The sequence below is a fragment of the Lutjanus erythropterus genome, chromosome 9, assembly GCF_056507025.1.
Source record: "Lutjanus erythropterus isolate fLutEry1 chromosome 9, fLutEry1.hap2, whole genome shotgun sequence".
Taxonomy (NCBI): Eukaryota; Metazoa; Chordata; class Actinopteri; order Lutjaniformes; family Lutjanidae; genus Lutjanus; species Lutjanus erythropterus.
In genome coordinates, this window is record NC_139325.1 from 22,926,225 (window position 1) to 22,947,752 (window position 21,528).

General features: G+C 39.4%; 1 protein-coding gene across 4 annotated transcripts in view; it reads right to left on the bottom strand.

Moving 5' to 3' along the window:
• The window catches only part of ttyh1 (tweety family member 1), a 37,442-nt gene extending 17,873 nt beyond the window's left edge, over positions 1 to 19,569 (bottom strand). For 2 of the 4 annotated variants that reach the window (XM_084726651.1, XM_084726648.1), the window contains exons 1-5: positions 18,657 to 18,981; positions 12,564 to 12,728; positions 8,251 to 8,480; positions 5,097 to 5,208; positions 745 to 1,082 (exon numbers count right to left, since the gene is read on the bottom strand). In XM_084726651.1, the coding sequence (XP_084582777.1) occupies positions 745 to 1,082; positions 5,097 to 5,208; positions 8,251 to 8,480; positions 12,564 to 12,698 (815 nt within the window). In that variant the 5' untranslated portion in view covers positions 12,699 to 12,728; positions 18,657 to 18,981. Of the gene's footprint in view, positions 1 to 744; positions 1,083 to 5,096; positions 5,209 to 8,250; positions 8,481 to 12,563; positions 12,729 to 18,656; positions 18,982 to 19,427 lie in introns of those variants that run through there. The other 2 variants (XM_084726650.1, XM_084726652.1) reach the window with 2 other exon arrangements.
• Between the last annotated feature and the right edge of the window lie 1,959 nt (positions 19,570 to 21,528).

Sequence of the window (21,528 nt, forward strand, 5' to 3'; positions counted from 1 at the left end):
AGATATGTTGATAAACAAGTAAAAAGCTCAAATTGTGTTGAAATTGCTGCTTTTACACTCCGAATTTGGGACTATTAAAGGAATATCTTATCTTATCTTAGATGAATACCCCTAAAATGCAAATTAGGACTGATCCAGGCCCTACTTACTAGCATTAACTAACAATCATCCAAAAAATAAATCTATTTCCAATGTGTATTTGATCCAGATTAAAGGAGAAATTCATGTGGATGTCCAGTCAGTAGTAGTAAACAATAAATTCCTCAATATTCACCAAGAGAGATGAGTTCTCCTGCTCACTGAGCAATGCCAGCAGTGCCTGTATGTACCAGGATGCATTGCGTGCACGGCTTCTGACGCCCACGCCCATGTTGCCATGTGTCACCATCCTAGCCTATTGCTATTTATTGGCCAAAACCTGGCAAGAGGTCACAAAAATACCTATCTACCACCCCCCGGGTGCCCAGAGGCAGAGACTAAGAATCCAGTTTTTGTCGAAACAGTCTGTAGTTCTTCCTTTCATCCAGTGACATCACTGTGACATCACTGGATTCAGGAAGAGAAACTGATTTTGCAGTGTTAGATCTCTAGCCTTACATCTTGATCAATATATCACACATTGAGAAATGTATTGCTTCAATTAACTGCATTTACAATCAGCGCTGACTGGACAACCATCTACTTTCCAAACATTCCCTCTATTTTTGAATTTCTTTTGATGGCCACTCTGGGGCGGGGCCTCACCTGTAGTCCTCGTTGACCATCAGCGTGTTGGCTGCCCAGCCAGGTGAGAAGGGGTTGGGCATTAGGCCGCTGGTAGGCACCACAGTAGGGGCCACAGAGGGAGGTACTGGGGTCAGAGGTATGATGGACGCGCCGCTGATACTGCTGTCATTCCCCAGGCCGACGTCCATGCTGGAGCGAGCCAGGGAGATGGAGGAGAGGAGGTTGATCACATTCTCAGACAACCTCCGGCAGTTTCTCGTCGACACTAGGAATGGTTTACTGCCAGTAAAGAGCTCCTCCATGGAGGTCAGGGGGCCGGAGATAGACAGCTGCAGCCCAGCAATTGTGTCTGAAATCTGGAGAGGGAGGAAGGAAGGAGGAATGAGGGGAGTTAAGTGGGACGGAAACCACAAAGTAGACACGATGATGCTCATAAAGTCATGGTGGGCTTAGAGAGGCTGTGTGATGGAGATAGAGAACTGAGGGTGGCGGTCGTCTCGCTGCCTAATGCACATCCCATTAATCTATCACACAAGATAAAACTCAGGTCTCATTTGTCAAACTGCTGAAAGTGAAACTGTGAATTTCACTTTTACTCCTACTTGCAAAATTAAGAACAAAAGCTGTTTATCCAATTTCCTCTAACATGAAAATACTCTTAAATATACAACATCTCAAGGTCTCTTAAGCTGTTTAAGACAAGATAATAGTCGGCTGCAGCGCAGAGACAGAAGGGAGCTCAGGCTTTCTGAGACATGTTTTGGAATGACTGTGCTGTCTTGTTATCTGTATAATTCAGAGTAGAGAAGCTTTAAACCTATTATATGCAGCAGCTGCTTTTTTGTAAAGCTTCTAACTTATTATTCAAATTCTTAGCTGTTTATTACATACCTGTACATATACTTCAGGCCAGCAAACGAGGATTATTTTCATCATCAGTGAATCTGCTGATTATTTTATTGATTATTCTCGTAATCGTTTAAACTATAAAATGTCAAAAATCATGAAAAATGCTTATCACAGTTTCCCAGAACCCAAACTGAAAACTCTTTATTTACTGTCAAAAAATGATAGAGAAAATCAGCAAATTCTTATGTTTAAAAAGCTGGAGCCAGCACATATTCGATTTCTTTGCTTGAAAAGTGACTGAAACGATTAATCGATTATCAAAATAGTTAGCAACTAATTTTCTTTGACTGACGAAATAATTAATCAACTGATCACTGCAGCTCTGCTACATATATTACATACCTGTACAGACATTCTTGTATTTTAAATTAAAACATATAACTGTCTGCATATATCCATTCATTGTTTAGTTGTAACTAATGCAAAGGAGGAAGACAGAAGTAAGAAACTAGTGCTCCTCATCTAACTCTGCTGAGTTATGTTCCAATTTATTTATAATTTATTTTACCGACTTACATTTATTTTATCTTTACCAATCAATAATCAGTCAATTAAATGTTTTATTTCCTTTATTTTGAAAAATTCTCCTTTCCTTTTTAAATTGTCTTATTTGATAATGTTACAATCTCAAAATACAATCCATATATAATCTGCTTTATATCTGTGAATGTACATTAATATTATTGTATAATTCTTTCATATAAATGAAAATGAGCATTGACACAATGATATACTGGATGCATAATTTACTTTGGCTCAAAAATACATATCCAGTGAACCACCTTGTTATATCAATATGACACAAGATGACATACAGTACTTACTAGACTTATTTAACCATGTACAGAATACCAAACACTGTCACTGTATATACTGAGAGTCAGAGTGTACTTTTAGTTTAGTTTCACTCCACCCCTTCATTGTCATTGTATAAACCTTTTATTATTATATGATTCCTCTGATATATTTTATCTACCACCAACAGAGTTTCTTTTCTTTTCCAGTTTCATTTGTTTTGGTTTTCATTTCAGCCAACGTCCTGTTATTTCATTCCAGTCTTTCTAAAAAAATTGAACAATGGGGCAGACGTGGTTCCCAGAGTCGGCGCCTTCAGGACAGACCAAGGACGACGCAAGGTTTGTTCATTTGTTTGTTTTTTAATTTTATAAATTTGTAATACCATTTCATCACACTTGCTCTTTTTTTAAGATTATTTTTTGGACTTTTTAACCTTTATTGGACAGAACGGCCATATAGAGACAGGAAAGAGGGGAGGGGGACACAGCAAAGGGCTCTGGGTTTGAACTGAACCTGGGCCACTGCTGATGAACCAGGTGAGCTATTGGGACACCTTATTAAATTAGAATTTTTCATTTTCCATTTTTGCACAGGCAAAAACAGAAAAAAGATCTACACTAAAAACTGAAGTGGGAACTTTGGAACACTTTATATTGATGCTAGTTCATGCATGTCACATATCAAAATAATGTTTTTTGTGTCGTAAGTTAAAATGGTGAGATAATCTTTGAATAGATTTGGATGGTTTCATTTATAGCTCAAAAAGATGCACATATTGTGAGGTCGGGCAGGAAAAAGAAATTTGGTTTGGGATCTGCTGGGATAAATCCTCGACTGTGATGGGACAGTCCTGATCTGACCAGATGTGATAATTCATGTGATCACAGTTGCTCTTACAGGTAAGGCTTTGCTGTAAGTAATGTTTTAGTCTTATATTTGCTCTTTACAGCATTCTTCAGTAGAGGCTGACATGTTTTTGGGGAATCCTGTAGGACAAAGAATTCCTGTGGGACTCCTGTGGGACTTTCATGGGACTCTTCAAGGGATGGGAGTCATTTTCACTATTCATTATGCGACTGGGACGGGACAGGAGAAAAGTCAGAGAAAAATCAACGGGAGAGGGAAGGAGTGTGCGGGAGTGGGAAACATAATAACATTAGGTCAGTTTTTGCAGTTCTAATATGAACAAACAATATTTTCTTCAGTTTGAAACCAAAGCTAGTCGCTCTGCTTTCTTTTTTAATTGTGTCTTATTTACAGCCACCTGACCAGAGCATGACACGTGGGCTGACGTGAAGAGGACGGGGCTGGAGCCATTCTTCCAGGATTGGAACGGGGCAGGAGTATTTTTGGGTGAGTGGGATGGGGCAGGAGTGAAAACCCATTCCTGTGTCACTCTCTGTTCTTAAGTGTAATTAATCAGTCAATAAAGGCCCAGATTATTCTGTCCAGCATAATGATAGAATTTTTTCATCATAGTATCGTTACTTGAAGTTCAGATGAAATGGCATTTCTAGTTTCTGTATCGTGATGTATTTCCATTTTCATTCCTTCATTTTTCTATGAATGCATGACAAGGCATCTTTCTGTCTTCTTTCTCTTCCAGGGATGCATGCATGATACTGGACTTTTGCCAGTATCCGATACACCAGTACTTTCCAACAGATTCTGGCTGATTGCCAGTGCTGATATCAATATATGCACCTATTTGTTTTTTCCAGGTAATGCCAGACAGCATCCAGTCTCTCCTACTTTTATGGTGACAGCCTGCTGGCAGATGCAGACATAAAATACAATGTTTTTATTGCTAAGATGGAACAGATTTGTTTTAGTGAAAGGAATTCGCAAAACTATTTTCAGAAGGTGTGGATGCTGTTTTTGGCATTACTTGATGAGCCCTGTTGCTCTGCTGCATCTGTATTGTGTGTAAAAACCCTGGCTTATCATGTACTGACCGATAATCTGGCAATCCTCCACCCATATGTGTTTTTTGTTTTTGTTTTGCTTTTTCTTTTCCTTTGCTTTTCTTTCATAGCCTTGACCCTACTGATGAAAGAGGCAGTCAGCACTGTTGTCCATTTCAGACACTTCAAAAACCTCCACACTGCAGACATAATTTCAATATACAGATCTTTTATTTTAAAGCCTTTATCTGCATATACTGATGATGTGCTGATAATATCGCACATCCCTGCTCTCTTCTCTTCTTTCTCTTCAGACTGTGTCAAATGCTATTGCTTTCATGAGGTTCAGATTTTAATGATTGATATGTTAGTTTCTTTGACATGAATGGACATGAGCTGGACTAATTAACTCAAGTGTTTTTTTCCTCTCATTCGCTGATACTCAGATGTATTTCATTACCTATTTGACTGTAGTTTTCCTGGCCTCTATCCTCTACAGTAGGAGGACATTTAGCAGCCTGACACATAAACCACTGTCTGACCACAAGGAGATCGATAAAACAGAAGTTTGTATCTGATTTTATTTCTCTCTCTGCAGACCACATGTGAACATCCTCTCTCTCGCGCGCGCGCACACACGCACACACACACACACACACGCATGCACCCACGTGCACGCACACACACGCATGCACACACACAGCATCAACCAGGGCAGATATTCTGCATGACAGTTTACTTGCAGAGAGCAGCACTCACCAGCAGATCGATGGAAGCTAGCGTATAATTGGCTGTGAGAAGAGACGAGGTCAACTGATACATCCCATCATTAGCCTCGCTGTTGCCATAGAAACCGATGCCTATGGCAACACTGCAAAGGGGGAGAAAAAAAGGAGTCATGAAAACATTGTGGGAGGGTATATGTAGCTACTGTATGTGTGTGTGAGAGGGGGATAGGAGAACAGATAGCAGAGGCATAACTGTAATGTTTAATTCAGTGTGTATGTACATTTTAAATGAATGTGACATGAGGAGATCGAGCTGGAGAGGATGAGATGTGTGTGTGTGTATGTGTGCTCTCAATGAGCATACCAACAGTGGAGCACAGGGGAAGGAATAAACAGATGATGGGAAAAAAAGCCGACTCTTAGCACTCAACGGTTAAGCTTCAGGAAGGAAAATATTCGAAATGTTAAACATAGCGACATGTTTACACATCTTTCTGTTATTCAAATATTCAGATTAAGGCTCGTGCCAGATGTTCGTCAAATCCCCTCAAACCCGAGAGGAATGGTATGACCCAATCTCCCACAAAGTATGTGACCCAGATTAGAAAGCAGGGGGAAAAAGGAGGAATGTGTGTCTGCGTCTGTGTGTGCTTTGCATTTCAAGCTGCCAAATGTGAGCGCTGTCGACGTCTAATGCAGCTGCATTTCAAATGACTGTTTCTGTGACCAAAGGCCACCATCTGGAGGAAAAGGGTGTCACATGAAATATTTTCAAGAGGTAAACTGCAGCATTATTTTTTCATCGGCTCTGGCACAGAATAGCTCCTGTATGGAGCATCAGCGGAGGAGACGACTGCATTACATTATATTACACTCCATAAGGGGGAGACATGAACCACATCAACCTACAGTCTGTGTATGATGACATCATTTTGACAGCCGAAATCAGATCTCCAGTACATTATGTTCTGTGATATAGCAGCAATTCAGTCTCACTGCATATACACGTGTGGGGAATGGACTGGAATATAATAACAAGCACTGCTGAAGCATTAAATTGAGCTCTAATTTTATTACAACAGCACACAGCTGGGCCTGTAGCTTTAGATTTAAAAGGCAGCTGAGCTTCCCTTCACTGACTCCTGCTCTACAAGAGTGAATTGGACACATGTCAAGCAGCATTTCTGTATAATGTACAGCAGAGACAATGTACTGACTTCATGACTGCGTGGTCACAAGGTCTGAGGGGAACACCGGTGGGTAAATGACTGTGCTGTAGGTGGGCGAGCTGAGATCATCTACACACACATGCAATGCTGGGGAAATCTACACACACACACAGTGCTGTCATAGGCCTGTGGTCAGTAAACAGCAATATAACATGACTGTCAGCTGTCATCTGGGCCTGTTTTCCTCTACAGTGACATTGGTGACTGTGTGAGAGACTAAAAAGCACATGACGGAGGAGATGGTGCCAGCGTGTGATTCACAGCCTTGGTGCTGTTCCTCCTAAAAGGCAGAGGCGTAAAGTAACTAAGCAACACTTTGCTCAGATACTTTATTAGAGTATTTCTATTTTCTCTTCTTTAATACTTCAACTCCACTGCATGTCAGAGGGAAATATTGCTCTTTTTTGCTGCATTTGTCTGACAGCTATTGTTCCTGATTCATTTTCAGTTTAAGATTTTACCTAAAAAAACAGTGTCTACTTGGGGCTTCTTGTCAGATATGTGAATTGTCGGCTAATTAACCAAAAAGTTGCCTTTAAAGGACCAGTGTGTAAGATTTTCAGGAATTCACTGGCAGAACATGGCAGAAATGGAATATAATATAAAAAAAGATGTTTTATTTTCTTACCTGAAAATAAGAATTGTTGCATTTCTGTTACCTTAAATGAGACATTGATATCCTACACACTGGTCCTTTAAATTTCTCAGATGGTTTCAGATAGTTTCATAAAGGAATAGTTTGACATTTTAGGAAATTAGCTCACTCACTTTGTTGCAGGGAGTTGGATGGGAAGATTGTGTAAACTGTGTAAGCTATACGAAGCTACAGCCAACAGCAGATTAGTTTAGCTTAGCATGAAGACTGTAAACATGGGCTTGTCTGGCTCTGTCCAAAGGTGTGTCAATTAATGAGTAGGCTGATTTTATTACCTTCCAGCAGAGTCAGGCTAGCTTTTTCCCACAGTTTTCAGTCTTCATGCTAAGCTAAGCTAAAGTAATTGGTATCCATAGGTGAAGGTGAAGCATATTTCCCAAAATGTTTTCAGTCTCCACCCAGTATATAATATCAGTAATATTTTACAAAAAATTTTTTTTTTTTTAGAAATAAGCAAATACAGCATTATTCCACTGTGACATATTGAGATGCAATATGATTTCATACCAACTGTGCAATATCTAAATTTCAAAAGTATGTGCAAAAGTGTTAACTGCTCAGACTGTTTCTTGTTTATATTGTTGTATTCTCTCTTGTTTATATCTTACTTGTTTACTTATATATCATAATTTACTGTCTGCTTAATATCTTGCTCTTTTATTGATGCTTCTGTTTTTATACTAAACCCTTTCGCTGCTGTAACGAGCAGATTTCCTTGTTTCCTTGCATCTCATCTCATCTCATGTGAGGCTGGGAACCACTGGACTAAACTAGCTTTAGCCTCAATTGTAATTGATGCATCAGGCTTAACAATTTTATAATGAGTGATGGAGGAAGTATTCAGATCTTTCTTCTAAGAACATATTCAACAGTAATAAAATATTACACTACAACTGAAAGTCCTGCATGCAAGTGTACTTAACGTATCAATAGTGCTCATTATATCTTGAAGAAATTTAGTATACTGTGTTCAGTGCCCAGCCAAAGTTTCTTAAGATCTGGGAACCCATTATTGATCATATAAGGAGGGAAATGTGTCAACATGGAAACTAACTGTATTGGACTGTACTGCACTTCTTTCAATTGTGATATTGTTATACATCATAATGTTGTATTTTGTATTTTGTATTTTGTAAGGCAGGACTTTAACTTGTACTTGAGTATTTGCACTGGTACTCTTACTTAACTAAAGAGCTTAATACTTTTTCCACCCCTGCTAAAAGGGAACTTGTGTGTGTGTTGCCATAACATATCAGAGCTCTGTCTGTAGGTGATAATGACATCTGAATCCTCCTTCTCACCAGCACAGCGTGACAGCCGCCACCGCCACCCACGTGACACAGCAGATGCCCCGCCCCTTCTTCCCGCTGTAACCGTGACCCGTGCTGGCATCTTCATCCTCCTCCTCCTCCTCTGATCCCTCGCTCCGGTCACCACGGTGACAGCAGCAGTAGTGTATGAGGAAGGAGAGAACCACCAGGAGGGAGATAACGAGAGCGATGGCTGATAAACTGGACAAAACCAGTAGAGTCTGAAAGAAGGAAGAGGAGGATGAGTCAGTGACTGTGAGAAATGGCACTTTAATTCCATTTTTACAAGTAGAGAAGAGCAATAAAGAGAGAGTAAAATACCAACTAATCCTGTTAAACTCCATAGCTTGTCATACTGTCCCGCCCCCATTAGCAGCAGGAGATGGTGATTAAAAAGGTGTGAGAAGAGGCAGGAAAAATCAAGCATACAGATACACGCTACATGCAAAAGTACGCCTGCGCCTGATGATTATTTTTTAAATGAGAAAAAAACAGTTATTTTTTGATTAATTAATTAATCCAATGTTTAATTTATCAATTAATATTTCTTTTATTATTCAATTAATAAAACCTTATAATTCACCCAAAATAAATACAAAAAACTTGTCTTGTTAATATTTCAGTATTTTATTCAATCAAAACTGAAAAATAGACACATAAAGTGAATTAGAAAAAAAATAATAGTGGCATATTTTAAAATTTGCGTAATTTCCACCCTGTTTAATAGAGTCCATTTGTTGGACACCAGATCAGAAAAATACTGGACCTGAGGTTGAAAAGGATTGCTGGGACACACGTTAATTTAATCACTAATCAAAGGGTCAACCCTGTCCCTGAACTGGCCCATCAGTATTTTTAGTATTTGACTTAAGGTTATGGTTAGACAAGTATTAGGCTCTGGCATGGATTTATTTGACTATGGAGGTAAGATAAGTGCTGACAACATATTGTAATCTGATTACAGACTGTAACATGGGTCTGTAATGTTAGTCGTAGCAATTTTCTCTCTCATACCTGGCTGTTAAAGTAAACAGAAATTAAAAAGCAGCTGAATAACACCCTTCGATGACACATGGTTTAACGTTAGCAGCACGTGTGGATGCATGTTATGCAAATTAATATTTTTCTGTAAATGATGACGTCAGTTCCGTCGGCAAACCACCCCAGCCCTATGCAAACATACATTAACAAGGAGATGAATTGAACACAGTCAGTTTCAGGTGATTTGAGCATTTATTCCTATTCCAAAGGTTTTGACCCATGAATCCCTGATCTATACATGCACCATAGTGAATATTAATGTCACTAAGCCATATCAGACTTTGCTTCTGATCAGGCTCAGTGTCATAAAGTCAACATTACTGAAATGCATTTTGCCCCGACACGTATCTCCAGTATTATCCTTCATCCATCTGCCCGTCTGTCACTCCCCATTCCTCCACCTTCCCTCCATCTCACCTCCTGTTCGCTGACGCCCCTCCCCATCGCCCCACTCCACCCATCCCTCTTTCCCCACGCTCTCGCTCCCACTCTCTTTCTCTCCCCCCACTCTCCCCTCTCTCTTTCTTTCTATCCACACCACTGAATCTCTATTAATAATCTGTGACCTACTTAAATACATTCACTGCCACTCTCTCTCACTCCCACTCTCATCTCTCTCCTCTCTGCCCGGTCTTCTGTTCAGCAACCTCCTCGCATTACTCATTCCCTCTCTCATTCTCCCTCTCGGAGCACTTTCACTCTCTTTTGTCTTTCTGTTCTGCAGGATAATTTGTGTCCCCCCCTCCTCCTCTCTCTGTCTTTGTACCGCAGAGAAGTCACAAACACGCACTGTGAGACGCTGCTAGCTGGAGCGTTTTGTATGAGAGAGCCTGTTGGAGGAGAAGAAGGATGAAACCATTGCATGTTGCAGCAGCAAACCGCACAGTTCAGGAGCGTGCAGACAATAGCAGCTGTGGAAACCTGCTAGAGGACTCAGAGCATCATGTTGAATCTCATGCACTCCCTGCAACCAAATTGTGTGAAATAGCTCCACTTTGCATGCATGGAGGCAGAGGTGTAAGTGACAGTTAAAAAAGCATTAAAGCATCTGAAGCAAGGTAGAAAAATGAAAAAAAGATTACGTATGAGCTGAGGGGCTCTTGGAGGGGTCTGGTGCAATCTTACCACTGATAATTAGGTCAATATATTGACATGAAAATGTGTTTTAAATGACTGCAAATGTCACAGCTCTGCAGATTGCTGTTACATTCAGGAATTTAAGGTGCAGTTTATAGTGTGATGTGGAGCAAATTGCCTGTCATCCAGTTACTTAATCATAGTACAACATACCTGTAAATTTATCTTTAAAATATGCTTTATATGAGCCAAAGAAAGTGATACATTCAGTATAGTGTTGTGTCAATGCTCATTTTCATAATATGGAAAAATTCTAAAATTATATTACTGTATATTCAGATAGAAGAATTACATTTGGGATTGGAACAGTATAAAAAAAAGTAAATTAAAAAGAAGAGAAGATGAACCTGAGAGTAGGAACATAACTCAGATAAGGCAGTCAAATAGCTGCAGTTTCTTACCTACATTTTCCCTCTTATTCTCCTTCAGTTCTCTAAACCTCTCCTTTTTTCCTGTCCCCCAACCTTCTCCCACTCAATCCGTCCCTCCAGGATTTCGCTGACTTTTTGGGGGGATTGTTGGGGCCTAAATTGCCTGCTTTCACGGCAGCTTTTCTACAAAATTGTGATGCGTGATGGAATGTTTTTAGGCAATTTTTGCAATGAAATTGCAGGAGCAAAGTTTTTTTTTTTTTTTTTTGCATAATTCATCAAAAATCAAAAGGTGAGAATAAAACTGCACTCTGTTCTGCAAAAGCAAAAATCTTTTTGGAGCCCAAACTCAGTCAAAACAGCAAGCACAAAATTATGAAATAAAAGCACACAAAGCATTAATAAATGTCAATAACAATGACAAACCTTTTGTTCTTTTCAGTACCTGAGACAGAATTTAAAAAATCCAAAAACAAAAAAAGAGTAAATCATAAAACACTGAGTGGGTTCATTGAGATGTATGAATTCAAAGGGACTGGCTGAATTTGCATTAACTGTTGCAACCCTAACATTGCAACTTCCTGGAGGGACTGCTCAATTAATCAATATAGAAAATCAAACAGTGTGTAAATATGGGTTACAACTTAGTAACTTCTACGTAGAAGGTGTGAAATAGAAGGCTGCCACTCATATTGTACTGTGGGAGTCTGCCTGGGAAGACATACCTTATCCTTTCTATATGTAACGTACTGGTTAAATCACATGATAGAGGTGGGAACCGTTGTTTGTTTAAATGACTTAAAGGAACAGTTTTTTATTGTGATGAGGTTATATAAGGGGACTTGTTGTTGGGCTGTAGTTAGACTTCTTAATGCTTCAGATACAACAAGAATGATTAGTTAAGGCTCTGGTTCTCGCAGAGCATTAATAATTTCTGAGATATTTTTGAAAATATAGAACCAAAAAGGTACAAAGAGGTGCCTCTGAGGAATGATATTTATCAAACATGGGTGATATGTTTGGATACACTCTTAGAAATAAATGAGGTAACCAGAACCACAAAGGGTTCTTTGACTTGTTCCCATAAGAGTCTTTTTTGGTCCCTGGTGCATCATTTATAAAGGTTCCAATTGGAACCATTTCAGAGAGTTCACCCTTGAATCAAACATAAAAGGTTATTCTTAGAACCATCTGTCCTCTATCGTGCAATGGTTCCACACAGAACTCTCTCTGGGGGTTCTATCAAGAATCTTTCCACCTTCTAAGGGTGCAAACAATAACTCACACAAAGGGTTCTACATAGAACCTTTTATTATGCCTAGGGTTTCACCTGTAGCCCAAGCAGGGGGTTCTACCCAAAAGCCTTTCATATTCTAATATTCTGACAAAATAATCCTTCAAGGATTTCTGCCAAAAATGTTTTTTTTTTTTTTTTTTTATGGGACCTTAGTGTCACAAAGAACTCTTGATGAACCTTTTCTTTAAAAAAGAGTTCTTCAGAAGTACATGGTTCTGGGTAGAACTTCAGTCCTTCAGGAAGAACCCTTTTGGAACCCTTACTTCTAAAAGTGTATCCACTGTGTATTTTTACCTTGGAGTAATTGAGTCTGCTAAGTATATTATACCTGTACATGTATTATTACAGCTGGAGCGGCAGGGCTGTAATTATGATGTAATGAGGCCTTCTGATTGGACAGTTACAGTATAGCAGGTGGTTACAGTGTGTTGTGAGCGGCTGCTGCAGGTGTCCGTTACCTGCTGGTACTCCCAGCTGTCGGGGACAAAGATGTTGTCCTTCATCTGCATGGTGAGGTCCAGCCGGGGGAGGGCGTGACACACTCTCACCCACAGCGAAGGGGTATAGCTGGGCACCGTTGTCATGGCAGCCATTTTCTACTGCCACTGGTCCCCTCCTCCGCCCTGAGGGAGGGAGGAGACATGGGTCAGAGCAGCCAGGATGTAAAGTAAGAGCAGAGGGGAGAGAAGAGGGTAAGAAGGGGTAAAGGACTTCCTGAGCCCTGAGGGGACAGAGAGGTCACTGCGAGCTTTACAGCCGCCGTGTCCCTTCTCCATTTGGGCGCATCGGAGGCGATTTATGAGCAGTGATCACCTGAGAGATGTCAGGGTCATGATGTCAAAGATAGTTACTTGAAACGAGCTCTTGGGAGTGTAAATCAGTGCACACACATCATTCAGAGACAAGGCTGAAGTGGGTCATTCTGTTTTTTTTGCTTTATCCGTGACTTTCTGGTACAAGAGAGTTTGGCTTCACTAATCATACATCAGTTCTTCACGGAAAAACTGAAAGAGACAGTTCATTCCCAAATCAAAAATACATGATGACGAACTACTTTATTTCTACGGTAGAAAGAAAGTAGTTCCTACATGATTTCTGGAGACAGTGGTGTTCAGTTTTTCATCAGTATTTTTTGGCACATTGAGGCCCACAGGCATTGAATGTCATCTAGTTCCATTACACTCCTGGGAAGGTGGACAAAAAAAAAAGCAACACCAAAACTATCTACATGGATAAATAGCACTACAGGCTAGAGGAAAAATGTATACTTTTGATTTTTGGGTGAACTGTCCCTTTAACTGAAAAATTACCATACAATGAATGCCTTAACATTGTTACCAGCTCTATGTGTCCGAATCCTAACTTCAATGTTTTTGAGACATATTTCAGATGATTTCTTTTATTTAACATGTAATGCATTTAGACCACAAACAATTTGGCAATTAATTGATTAGTCAGGTGATTGAAAGACAATTTAGCAAGAATTTAAGTAAATTAAGCAAGCAAAAATGTAAAATATTTGGTAGCTATAGAATTTCAGGATTCATGATTTTGTACCATCTTAAATTGAATATCTTTGGGTTTTGGATGGTTGCTGACACAGAATTTAAAGCTGTAACCTTGGGCTCTGGAAATGTTTTCACTATTAATCATTTAATCATTTTGTCTATAAAAAGCCAAATAATTGCAAATAATGCTCCTCACTATTTCCCAGAGCCCAAAGTGACATCTTCAGCTTAGCTTCTTTTGTCCAACCAACAGTCCAAAACCCAAAGACTTTTTATTTATTATCATAAATGACAGAGAAAACAGCAGATCTTTACATTTAAGGAGACGGAACCAGGAAATGTTTGACATTTTTGCTTGACTGAAACAATTAATCAATTATCAAAATAGTAGGCAATTCATTTTCTTTTGACTAATCATTGCAACTCTACTTCTGATTGCATTTTTAAAACTTTTTTTTGATGTTTCATTGCATAAATTATTAATCAACAGACTGAATGATAATAAAAATAATCGTTAGTTGCCGCCAGAGGGGTTCTGGCTTGAACAGAAGGAGATTACATGCCTATATATAACAAATGATTATTATTCACTGTAGTCCTCTGTCTTAACCTTATAAACAGGGTACATGCTATAGGAGCAGCATGGAGGAGATTATATAGGGAATATATGAGGTCTTTGAAGAAGTCTTCCTGCGGTGAAGAACACTGTATAAGGCACCAAGAAGAACATCACACAAAGAGTGATATATTTGACTCCATCATCAGGGTGTTCAGCATCTCTTACTAAAGCCGGCCATGGGGGAGAAAGTAGGGTAAATACAAAGGGGCAAATCCGGTTAGCCAAAACATACACTGGAATCCTCATTACAATGACAGAGCAGAGGGGGAACAGAGGGCGAGACAAGAGCCTGGTAGGCTTCTGATACCGGCTGCCCAGATTAAGAGACCATCAGAGCTTTACTGTTTAAGAAAGGAGCGTTTTAAGACAGCTCGGAGACAGAAAAAACCATTCACAACAACAGCCCTGATGTTTTAATACAAAAGAGTTATACAGCTCAGCTCAATGTTCGATATTACACACAGATACAATTCTGCATTTGAGTCTAACAGGATCCAATAATGTCAGGAAGACTCTGAATTAAAGGCTTGTGTTGGATTTTATTATCTTTTAATGCAGCTGGTATTTATTCAACGCAACTTTCAATCAGCACAGTATTCTACACTGCTGAGGGATTTTACTGTCCCTATTGATTCGTGCTTACAATCCATCACACAGAATTGTGTTAAACACTGCGCTGACGATAGAAGTTTAGATTTAGCCACATGTCACAGTCGATGCCAGACAATTTGCCATTCAGATTTGGGGGGGGGTTATGGTCCAGAACAAGTTAACAGCTCACCCACAGGCCAGACAGGGCCGCTCTAAGCCCATTACAATAAGCCTGTTCACCTTAATGGTTCCAGCAGCCCAACTGTCACAAATCGAATCATTGCCAACACTCCATTTCCCTTATTAAAACTGTGCTGAACATGACGGTTCACACACTGGGAGATCTGCATCCAGACCATCCACCACACATCAGCAGTGTAAACAGGCTGTGCATACTGGACTCTGCTGGTATATTCCTGCATTCCTTAATCATCATTTATCTTGAGTGAAGTTATTAGGTTGGGTGTATTATAAGCAGGTCTTTGAGGTACATTTATCACACTTTGGAGAGACTAAAAATATATTGAGAGGTGTAATAATCAAATAGGACTGCATGATATGCTAAAAAACATTTAGTTTTACATATATTGTGAGTGTATTATGATACACAATCAGTGGAAATCAGGATTATCACAATTCTCCAACTCTACAATTCAATTTGACTTTAAAGTTACGATTCGATTCAATTCAAACTTTTTTTTTCACTTAAGGCCATTGTTAGACTATTGAGTCTTGATCATTGGTTTAATGCCCTGACAACTGTCATTTACATTTTCAAATTCTTCTTTAAAAAGAATCTGTCAGTTATCAAGTGTGCTATAAGGTAAGCTACACCGTGTCGTTTTTTTCTTCAGATAAACACTGGATGCTGCAAGTAGGCGGGGACGGAGAGAAAAACAAATACCGGTATTTTGATTTCAGTTATTGAAATTTGAAGGTTGTTTGAATAGATTTTGATTCAGTATTTAAATTGGGACTCTATTATTCTGAGTGAAATTAATAGTGGAGGTACAACGATTAGTTGATTGTCAAATTAGCTGTCAGTTATTAAATAAATAATTTTTTTAGTCTTTTTTTAATGTCCAAATTCTCTGATTTCAGCTTCTGAAATGTCAATATCTTTTGTGTCTTTACTCCTCTACATTGAATATATTTGGGGTGGAAACAAAACATGTCAGGATGTCACCTTGGGCTTCAGGAAACAGTGATGAACATTTTTCACCATTTTCTGACATTTTACAGACTAAACAACTATCCGACGAATCGAGGAAATGATCAACAGATCAATCCAAAATGAAAATAATAATTCACACTGTTTATGAGGTACATTTATGAGACTTTGAAAAGGAAAAAAGCATTTTGATAAGTGTAATAATTACGGCTATAACAACACTGAATACAGGGTTCAATGTTTATGGGTTTTTTTTTCCACTTGCCCGGTCAGTCAAGTGGGTCAGAAATCTACCTCCCAAAATTACATTTTTACTTGTCCCTGTACAAATTGGCTTATTTATTACCAGTTACCAAATAACAACAAAGTTGTTTGTAATGATTCATTAATTAATCTGGTGCAGTAATGTTTATAAGACGTATGACAATAATGAGAAAGTGCAAGGTCTGTAAATGTCTCGTTTTGTGGGTCTATAACTAAGCATATTCAGTGTAATATGACAATAAACTAGCTGAAAACAGAATTTTCTGCCATTTTTGCAGAAATTAATTTGTTAATTGATAATCATAATAATTACTGAATTTACTAGCCCAACATTGCATTTTACTTTCACTGCGTAAGTGGGCAATCCTTATTGATAACACTGTATTGAATATTGTGATACCACGATAAAAAATGTCTCAATACTGTACCAGACTGTGAGAATATGGACTATGATATTACAGGATTAATTATTTTATTTTATTATTTATATTTTATTTTTAAAAAGGACTGCTAGTGGTTGCTGCATTGTTTTGTTTTAAGCATTCATTGCCAAAGACACTTCATGCCAATTTTTGCACATGCTCAGGTTAAGGCAGCTACTTTTATTTTATTTATTTTTTTGCGATAAATATCATATCAAGGACCTTTTACTTGGTACTATACCATGAGTTTTTGATATTACATCCCTTGTAATAATCAAGCAAGAGAATAATTCCACAATCAAAGTGAATCAAGTCTTCCCTGTTGTGATCACCACCAATAAAGTGGGTCAATATGGAAAAGCAGGTCCTTTGATAGATGCACACTGCACTAATGATGCCTTTCAAGGCAAATAAGAGGTGACACAAGCAGAAAACACCTTATAAAAACCCATTATCAGTCAATTAAAGATAAAGTATTATGTATCACCAGCGTGACAGCAGGTTCTTTGTCTTGCTGTGATGACAGATATCAGGTCAAAGTTCAGGTGGGATCCTCCTGCTGAGACCCACAAAGTTATTGAGGCAACCTAATGAGGTGCTGATGGGAGTGAAGCGGGGGGGTTCACAGTCCAGGAGCAGCAGTTACTCAGCAAGTGTCACAGATAGGGAGCCTCAAGTTGACGTGATGTCTCCTGCCAGCTTGTTATCATGCTTCTTACCATTGCATAACTGAAGCCAAATAAATGTGATTTTAGAGCTCAGTCGGCGGAGAGAAGAGAAGAAGAAAAAAAAGCAGAGAGACAAGGAGGAGAGAGATGGCACCGACTCTCAGCCAACCGTGAGCTCTTTGAAGAAGAAGAAGAAGAAGAAGAAGAAGAAGAAGAAGAAAAAAACAAAAACAAAACGGGAATAATTCTGTTGCATTCAGTCTGCACAGAGCTCAGACGACACAGAGAATAGAAATGATATGAGACTCCATGATGTCTGAATGTAAAGAAAAAAGGGCCATTTTGTGAGGCAGCTAATGAGAGCAGGGCTGAAGCATCTCTGTCAGCTGGGTTTAGGATCATCTTTAGCACAGGAACCACCTTCATCTTTTTTTTTCTTTACAACAGTACAACTCTCCTGATCAGAGGATGTAATTAGTGGAGTCCTTTCGCTGCAATTTGCCTCATAAAATCTGTTATGATTCACATTACAGCCCGAGTAGTCGTCTAACAGCCTCTTAACAACAACCTTAATGGCTGTAATTTATGAGAAAGCGTTACAGCCTCATGACACACTACACCAGCCAGGAAGAAATTCATTAACATCTTCGTGCAGCCACCCTCCTCTAGCGTGTGAAGCCACGGGAAAAAGAAGAATATTCTCAATTAAAATTCAATTTTCACTTCACATTCATCTGCAAAATTAATGCCCAGCTCGCAACAATGAGCCTTCAAAGTGAGTGCAGCTGACCGAAGGTAAGTGAGTACAGCTCATAGTCAGTAAGTCAGAGCAAATCAGTGCTCTGATGTGTGCAAGAGTCCAGCATGACAAGTTGATGGTGACAAAATGCTTCCACACTACTGACCGAATCAACAAACCCCCCCACGGAGCAAAAATATCAAATTATCTTTGCAGACTATTGTCCAAATGCATTTAGAGAAAATAGAAAACAGATGGAACTATAAGTGGGTGGGAAACAATTGGATGGAGTCAAACCATTACAGCATCATGTGATAATTTAGTTATTTTATAAAAACAAATGTGCATGGGAGAGCATTCATCCATTAGGTGTGATGGTTGGAAAGATAAGCATGGGTCCATTTTGGCAATAATGGTTTCATGAGCATCCATTAAGCATATTTGAAAAGATAAGCATGCACTGTGATGCAAAATAATGTGCATTTACATTATATTCCATTTGACTGATGATTTATATCTGCAAAAACATCAGCAATTAAGCCGCCACTGAGAGGAGATCAGTGTCTTACCTCTGTCAGTTGCGTTGGGTGGTTTCTCTCTCCTTCTGTGTCTTCTCTTCGCCGGCGTCCGTGAAATATTTACCACTCAAAGAGGTATACTGCCAGCCATCAACGCCTGATGCTCTTGAAAAAACATCATCCTGAAAAAATGGCTTGGAGTCATGCCAAAAATATGTCAAAAATGAGGAGGGAGAAAAGAAAAGAAGCCAATAAGTCTTGCAGTTATTGAAATATTAAATAGCCAATAATTGTATGGTTGTCTGGTGACAGTGGAGAGGTGCTTGTGTTGATGGATGGGAGAGGAGCTCTCAGTGAGAGCCAGCGAGTGAGTGAGACAGTGAGAGAGAGTGTATGTGTGTGTGTGAGAGAGAGAGAGAGAGAGAGAGAGAGAGAGAGAGAGAGAGAGAGAGAGATAGAGAGAGTGAGAGAGAGAGAGAGGGATTAAGATTGAGGAGACATCCCTCAGGGACCCTTTATCGTTTCATTGTAGCCCTTCGTAGCTTAACGCCCAAGCGACTTCACAACACGGCAGCAACACGATGTTGCCCAAAGATAATTAATCTGTTAACGGGGATTAGCGGGGGTCTAACTCCTCACTCACTTCATACTGAGATACCAGCAGCACACTTCTCATGCCGACCCCCACCTACAACCATGCACACTCCCGTGAACCTGACCAATCTCTGTCCTGAGTGCCACAGTGACCAGATTACTGAGAGAAAGAGAAGAAATGCTGCCAGCCAAACAATAGTAAAGAGATGTTTTTTTTGATTCACTCACATGTTGGATGCAAAATAATGAACTCCTGCCTTATGACAGCTCTGCGATGTGTCGAGGGCTCATGTGAGGTGGAGATGCACATAAAATTGGAGTAAGAGCAGCGTATAAGCACACATAGATGAATAAGGGGAGGGGGAGATGCAGGGGAAGGAAGGAAAAAAAAAGTGGGTTCCCAGGGAGTGATGCTGAGAGAAAGAGGAGGGAGGGAGAGAGATGGAGTGAACAATGAATAGAGAGAGGAGGGGAAAGCAGCGTGCAATGGATTTTTAGGCAAAACCAGTTTTCAGTGGAGGCTGCAGAACAGCATCAACACTGATTCAGTGATGAAGAGGAGGCAGGAGGAGAACGTGACAGAAGTGATGAGAGGGTCCTGATGGAGAGGATGCTCTGTGGGTGATGTGGCTGAGGAATGTAAATTGGGAGATACAATGGTGAAACATGGCAAGAAAGAGTAAAACGAGTATGGTGTTTGTCTGCCACTGGTGAAAGGGGGGCAGAGGCGAGTGAGCAAAGAGGGAGGGGGCGGCGTTAGTTTTTCTGTGTCACTGAAAAGAGAGTGGGGGAAGGGAGGCAGGGAGATAATGCGAGCGAGGGAGCAAACAGCAGAGAGCCACAGAGCACACTCACTGACTCATATAGCCTATGTATAGTGAATATGTGTGTGTATCTGAGAGGAAGAAGACAGAAAATTGTATTATGTATGCAAGAGTTGTTCGCAAAGCATTTACGCAGCCGCCGTGTGTCTGTATGTTGAACCACAGCAACTGTATCGCATCCAGGCATCCATCCATCGGTGCACTGATAAAATATCACCACTCACAGGATTTAAAATAACCAATTCAATATTTAATGTCCTCCACAATCTAGTGGTTATAATTCATTGTAAAAGCATACAAAGTCATGGTCCATACAATATTAAACAGACTGTAGAAATCATGGAATTACAAGCTGCAGAATACACCCACTTTCATGGTTGCAAAGAAAACAATTTTTTTTCCCCTCAAAGACAATTTATGTCTCATACATACGTCTTTATGGTGCATGTGCATACGACCTGTCTGTGTAGTTACAAAACACTAGATATCAAAGTGAAGCATACCCAAAGTGCAGAAATGTTGACTCTGACTACCTTGTTTGGCCCAGCAGATAAAATTAAGATAAATTAAGGAAGAAAATTAACATGCTAGTTAAGGACTTTAATGTTTTAAGAAAGTAGGTCTTCTACTTTGCAGGCCCACTCCCAACTCAAAACCAACAACAAATCCTTTACAACTATTTCCATGAGTCTAAAGGCAGAGTTCTGCATGATTTATACTGCAGGTTCTATTTTGACTTGTGCAAATAATCTTTACTGTGATTAGAAATTGATCTGTTGTTTTGTTTTCTAAAAATTAATTATTAATTTTGGTGGATAACATTTCAGAAACTTGGCCAAAAAATCCAAAATAATTTCCAAAATTACAAGGTAATGTCTTTAAATTGCCTCTTTATTATAAGTATAATGAAACGACATTTCAAGAGATTCCATATCATGAGCTGTTTCCTGAACAGGATAGGCAGACAGGACATAACATTGAGAAAATGTCATTTGAGTGTTGAAAACTCTGCGTGTCATACCGTAAATCAAACAAAAATATATATTAGTTATTGCATTAGTTACCAAAAGATGATCACATAGAATAGCCTGTGTGCTTTGGTTCAAGAGACACAGTAGTGGGGAATTTTTACTGTTTTTTTCCACTTTCCCAGAGTCATAAACTAAAATCTGCCTTTGGATACACTTTTTTTTATGTGTCTGGTCTAATCTGAAAATAAAACATTAGACTATCTTGGCTCAACCGTTGAGTATCTAGGAGGTCAAATAACATAGTTTGAATGTGAAATCATTGTGGCCTCTACTGTAGTGAATGTGGCCAAAACAGTAGCTGACTTTATTATGACTATGTAGTGTTGACAAACTGTCTACTGTCTCACCTGGTTATTGCTCGGTGTCTCTCTCTCTCTCCCTCTGTGCTGATTTCACGGTACTCTCACCTTCTCTCCCTCTCTATCCTCCTCTCTCCCTCTTTGTGCTGTCAACCAAACGGCAAACAGAACAACC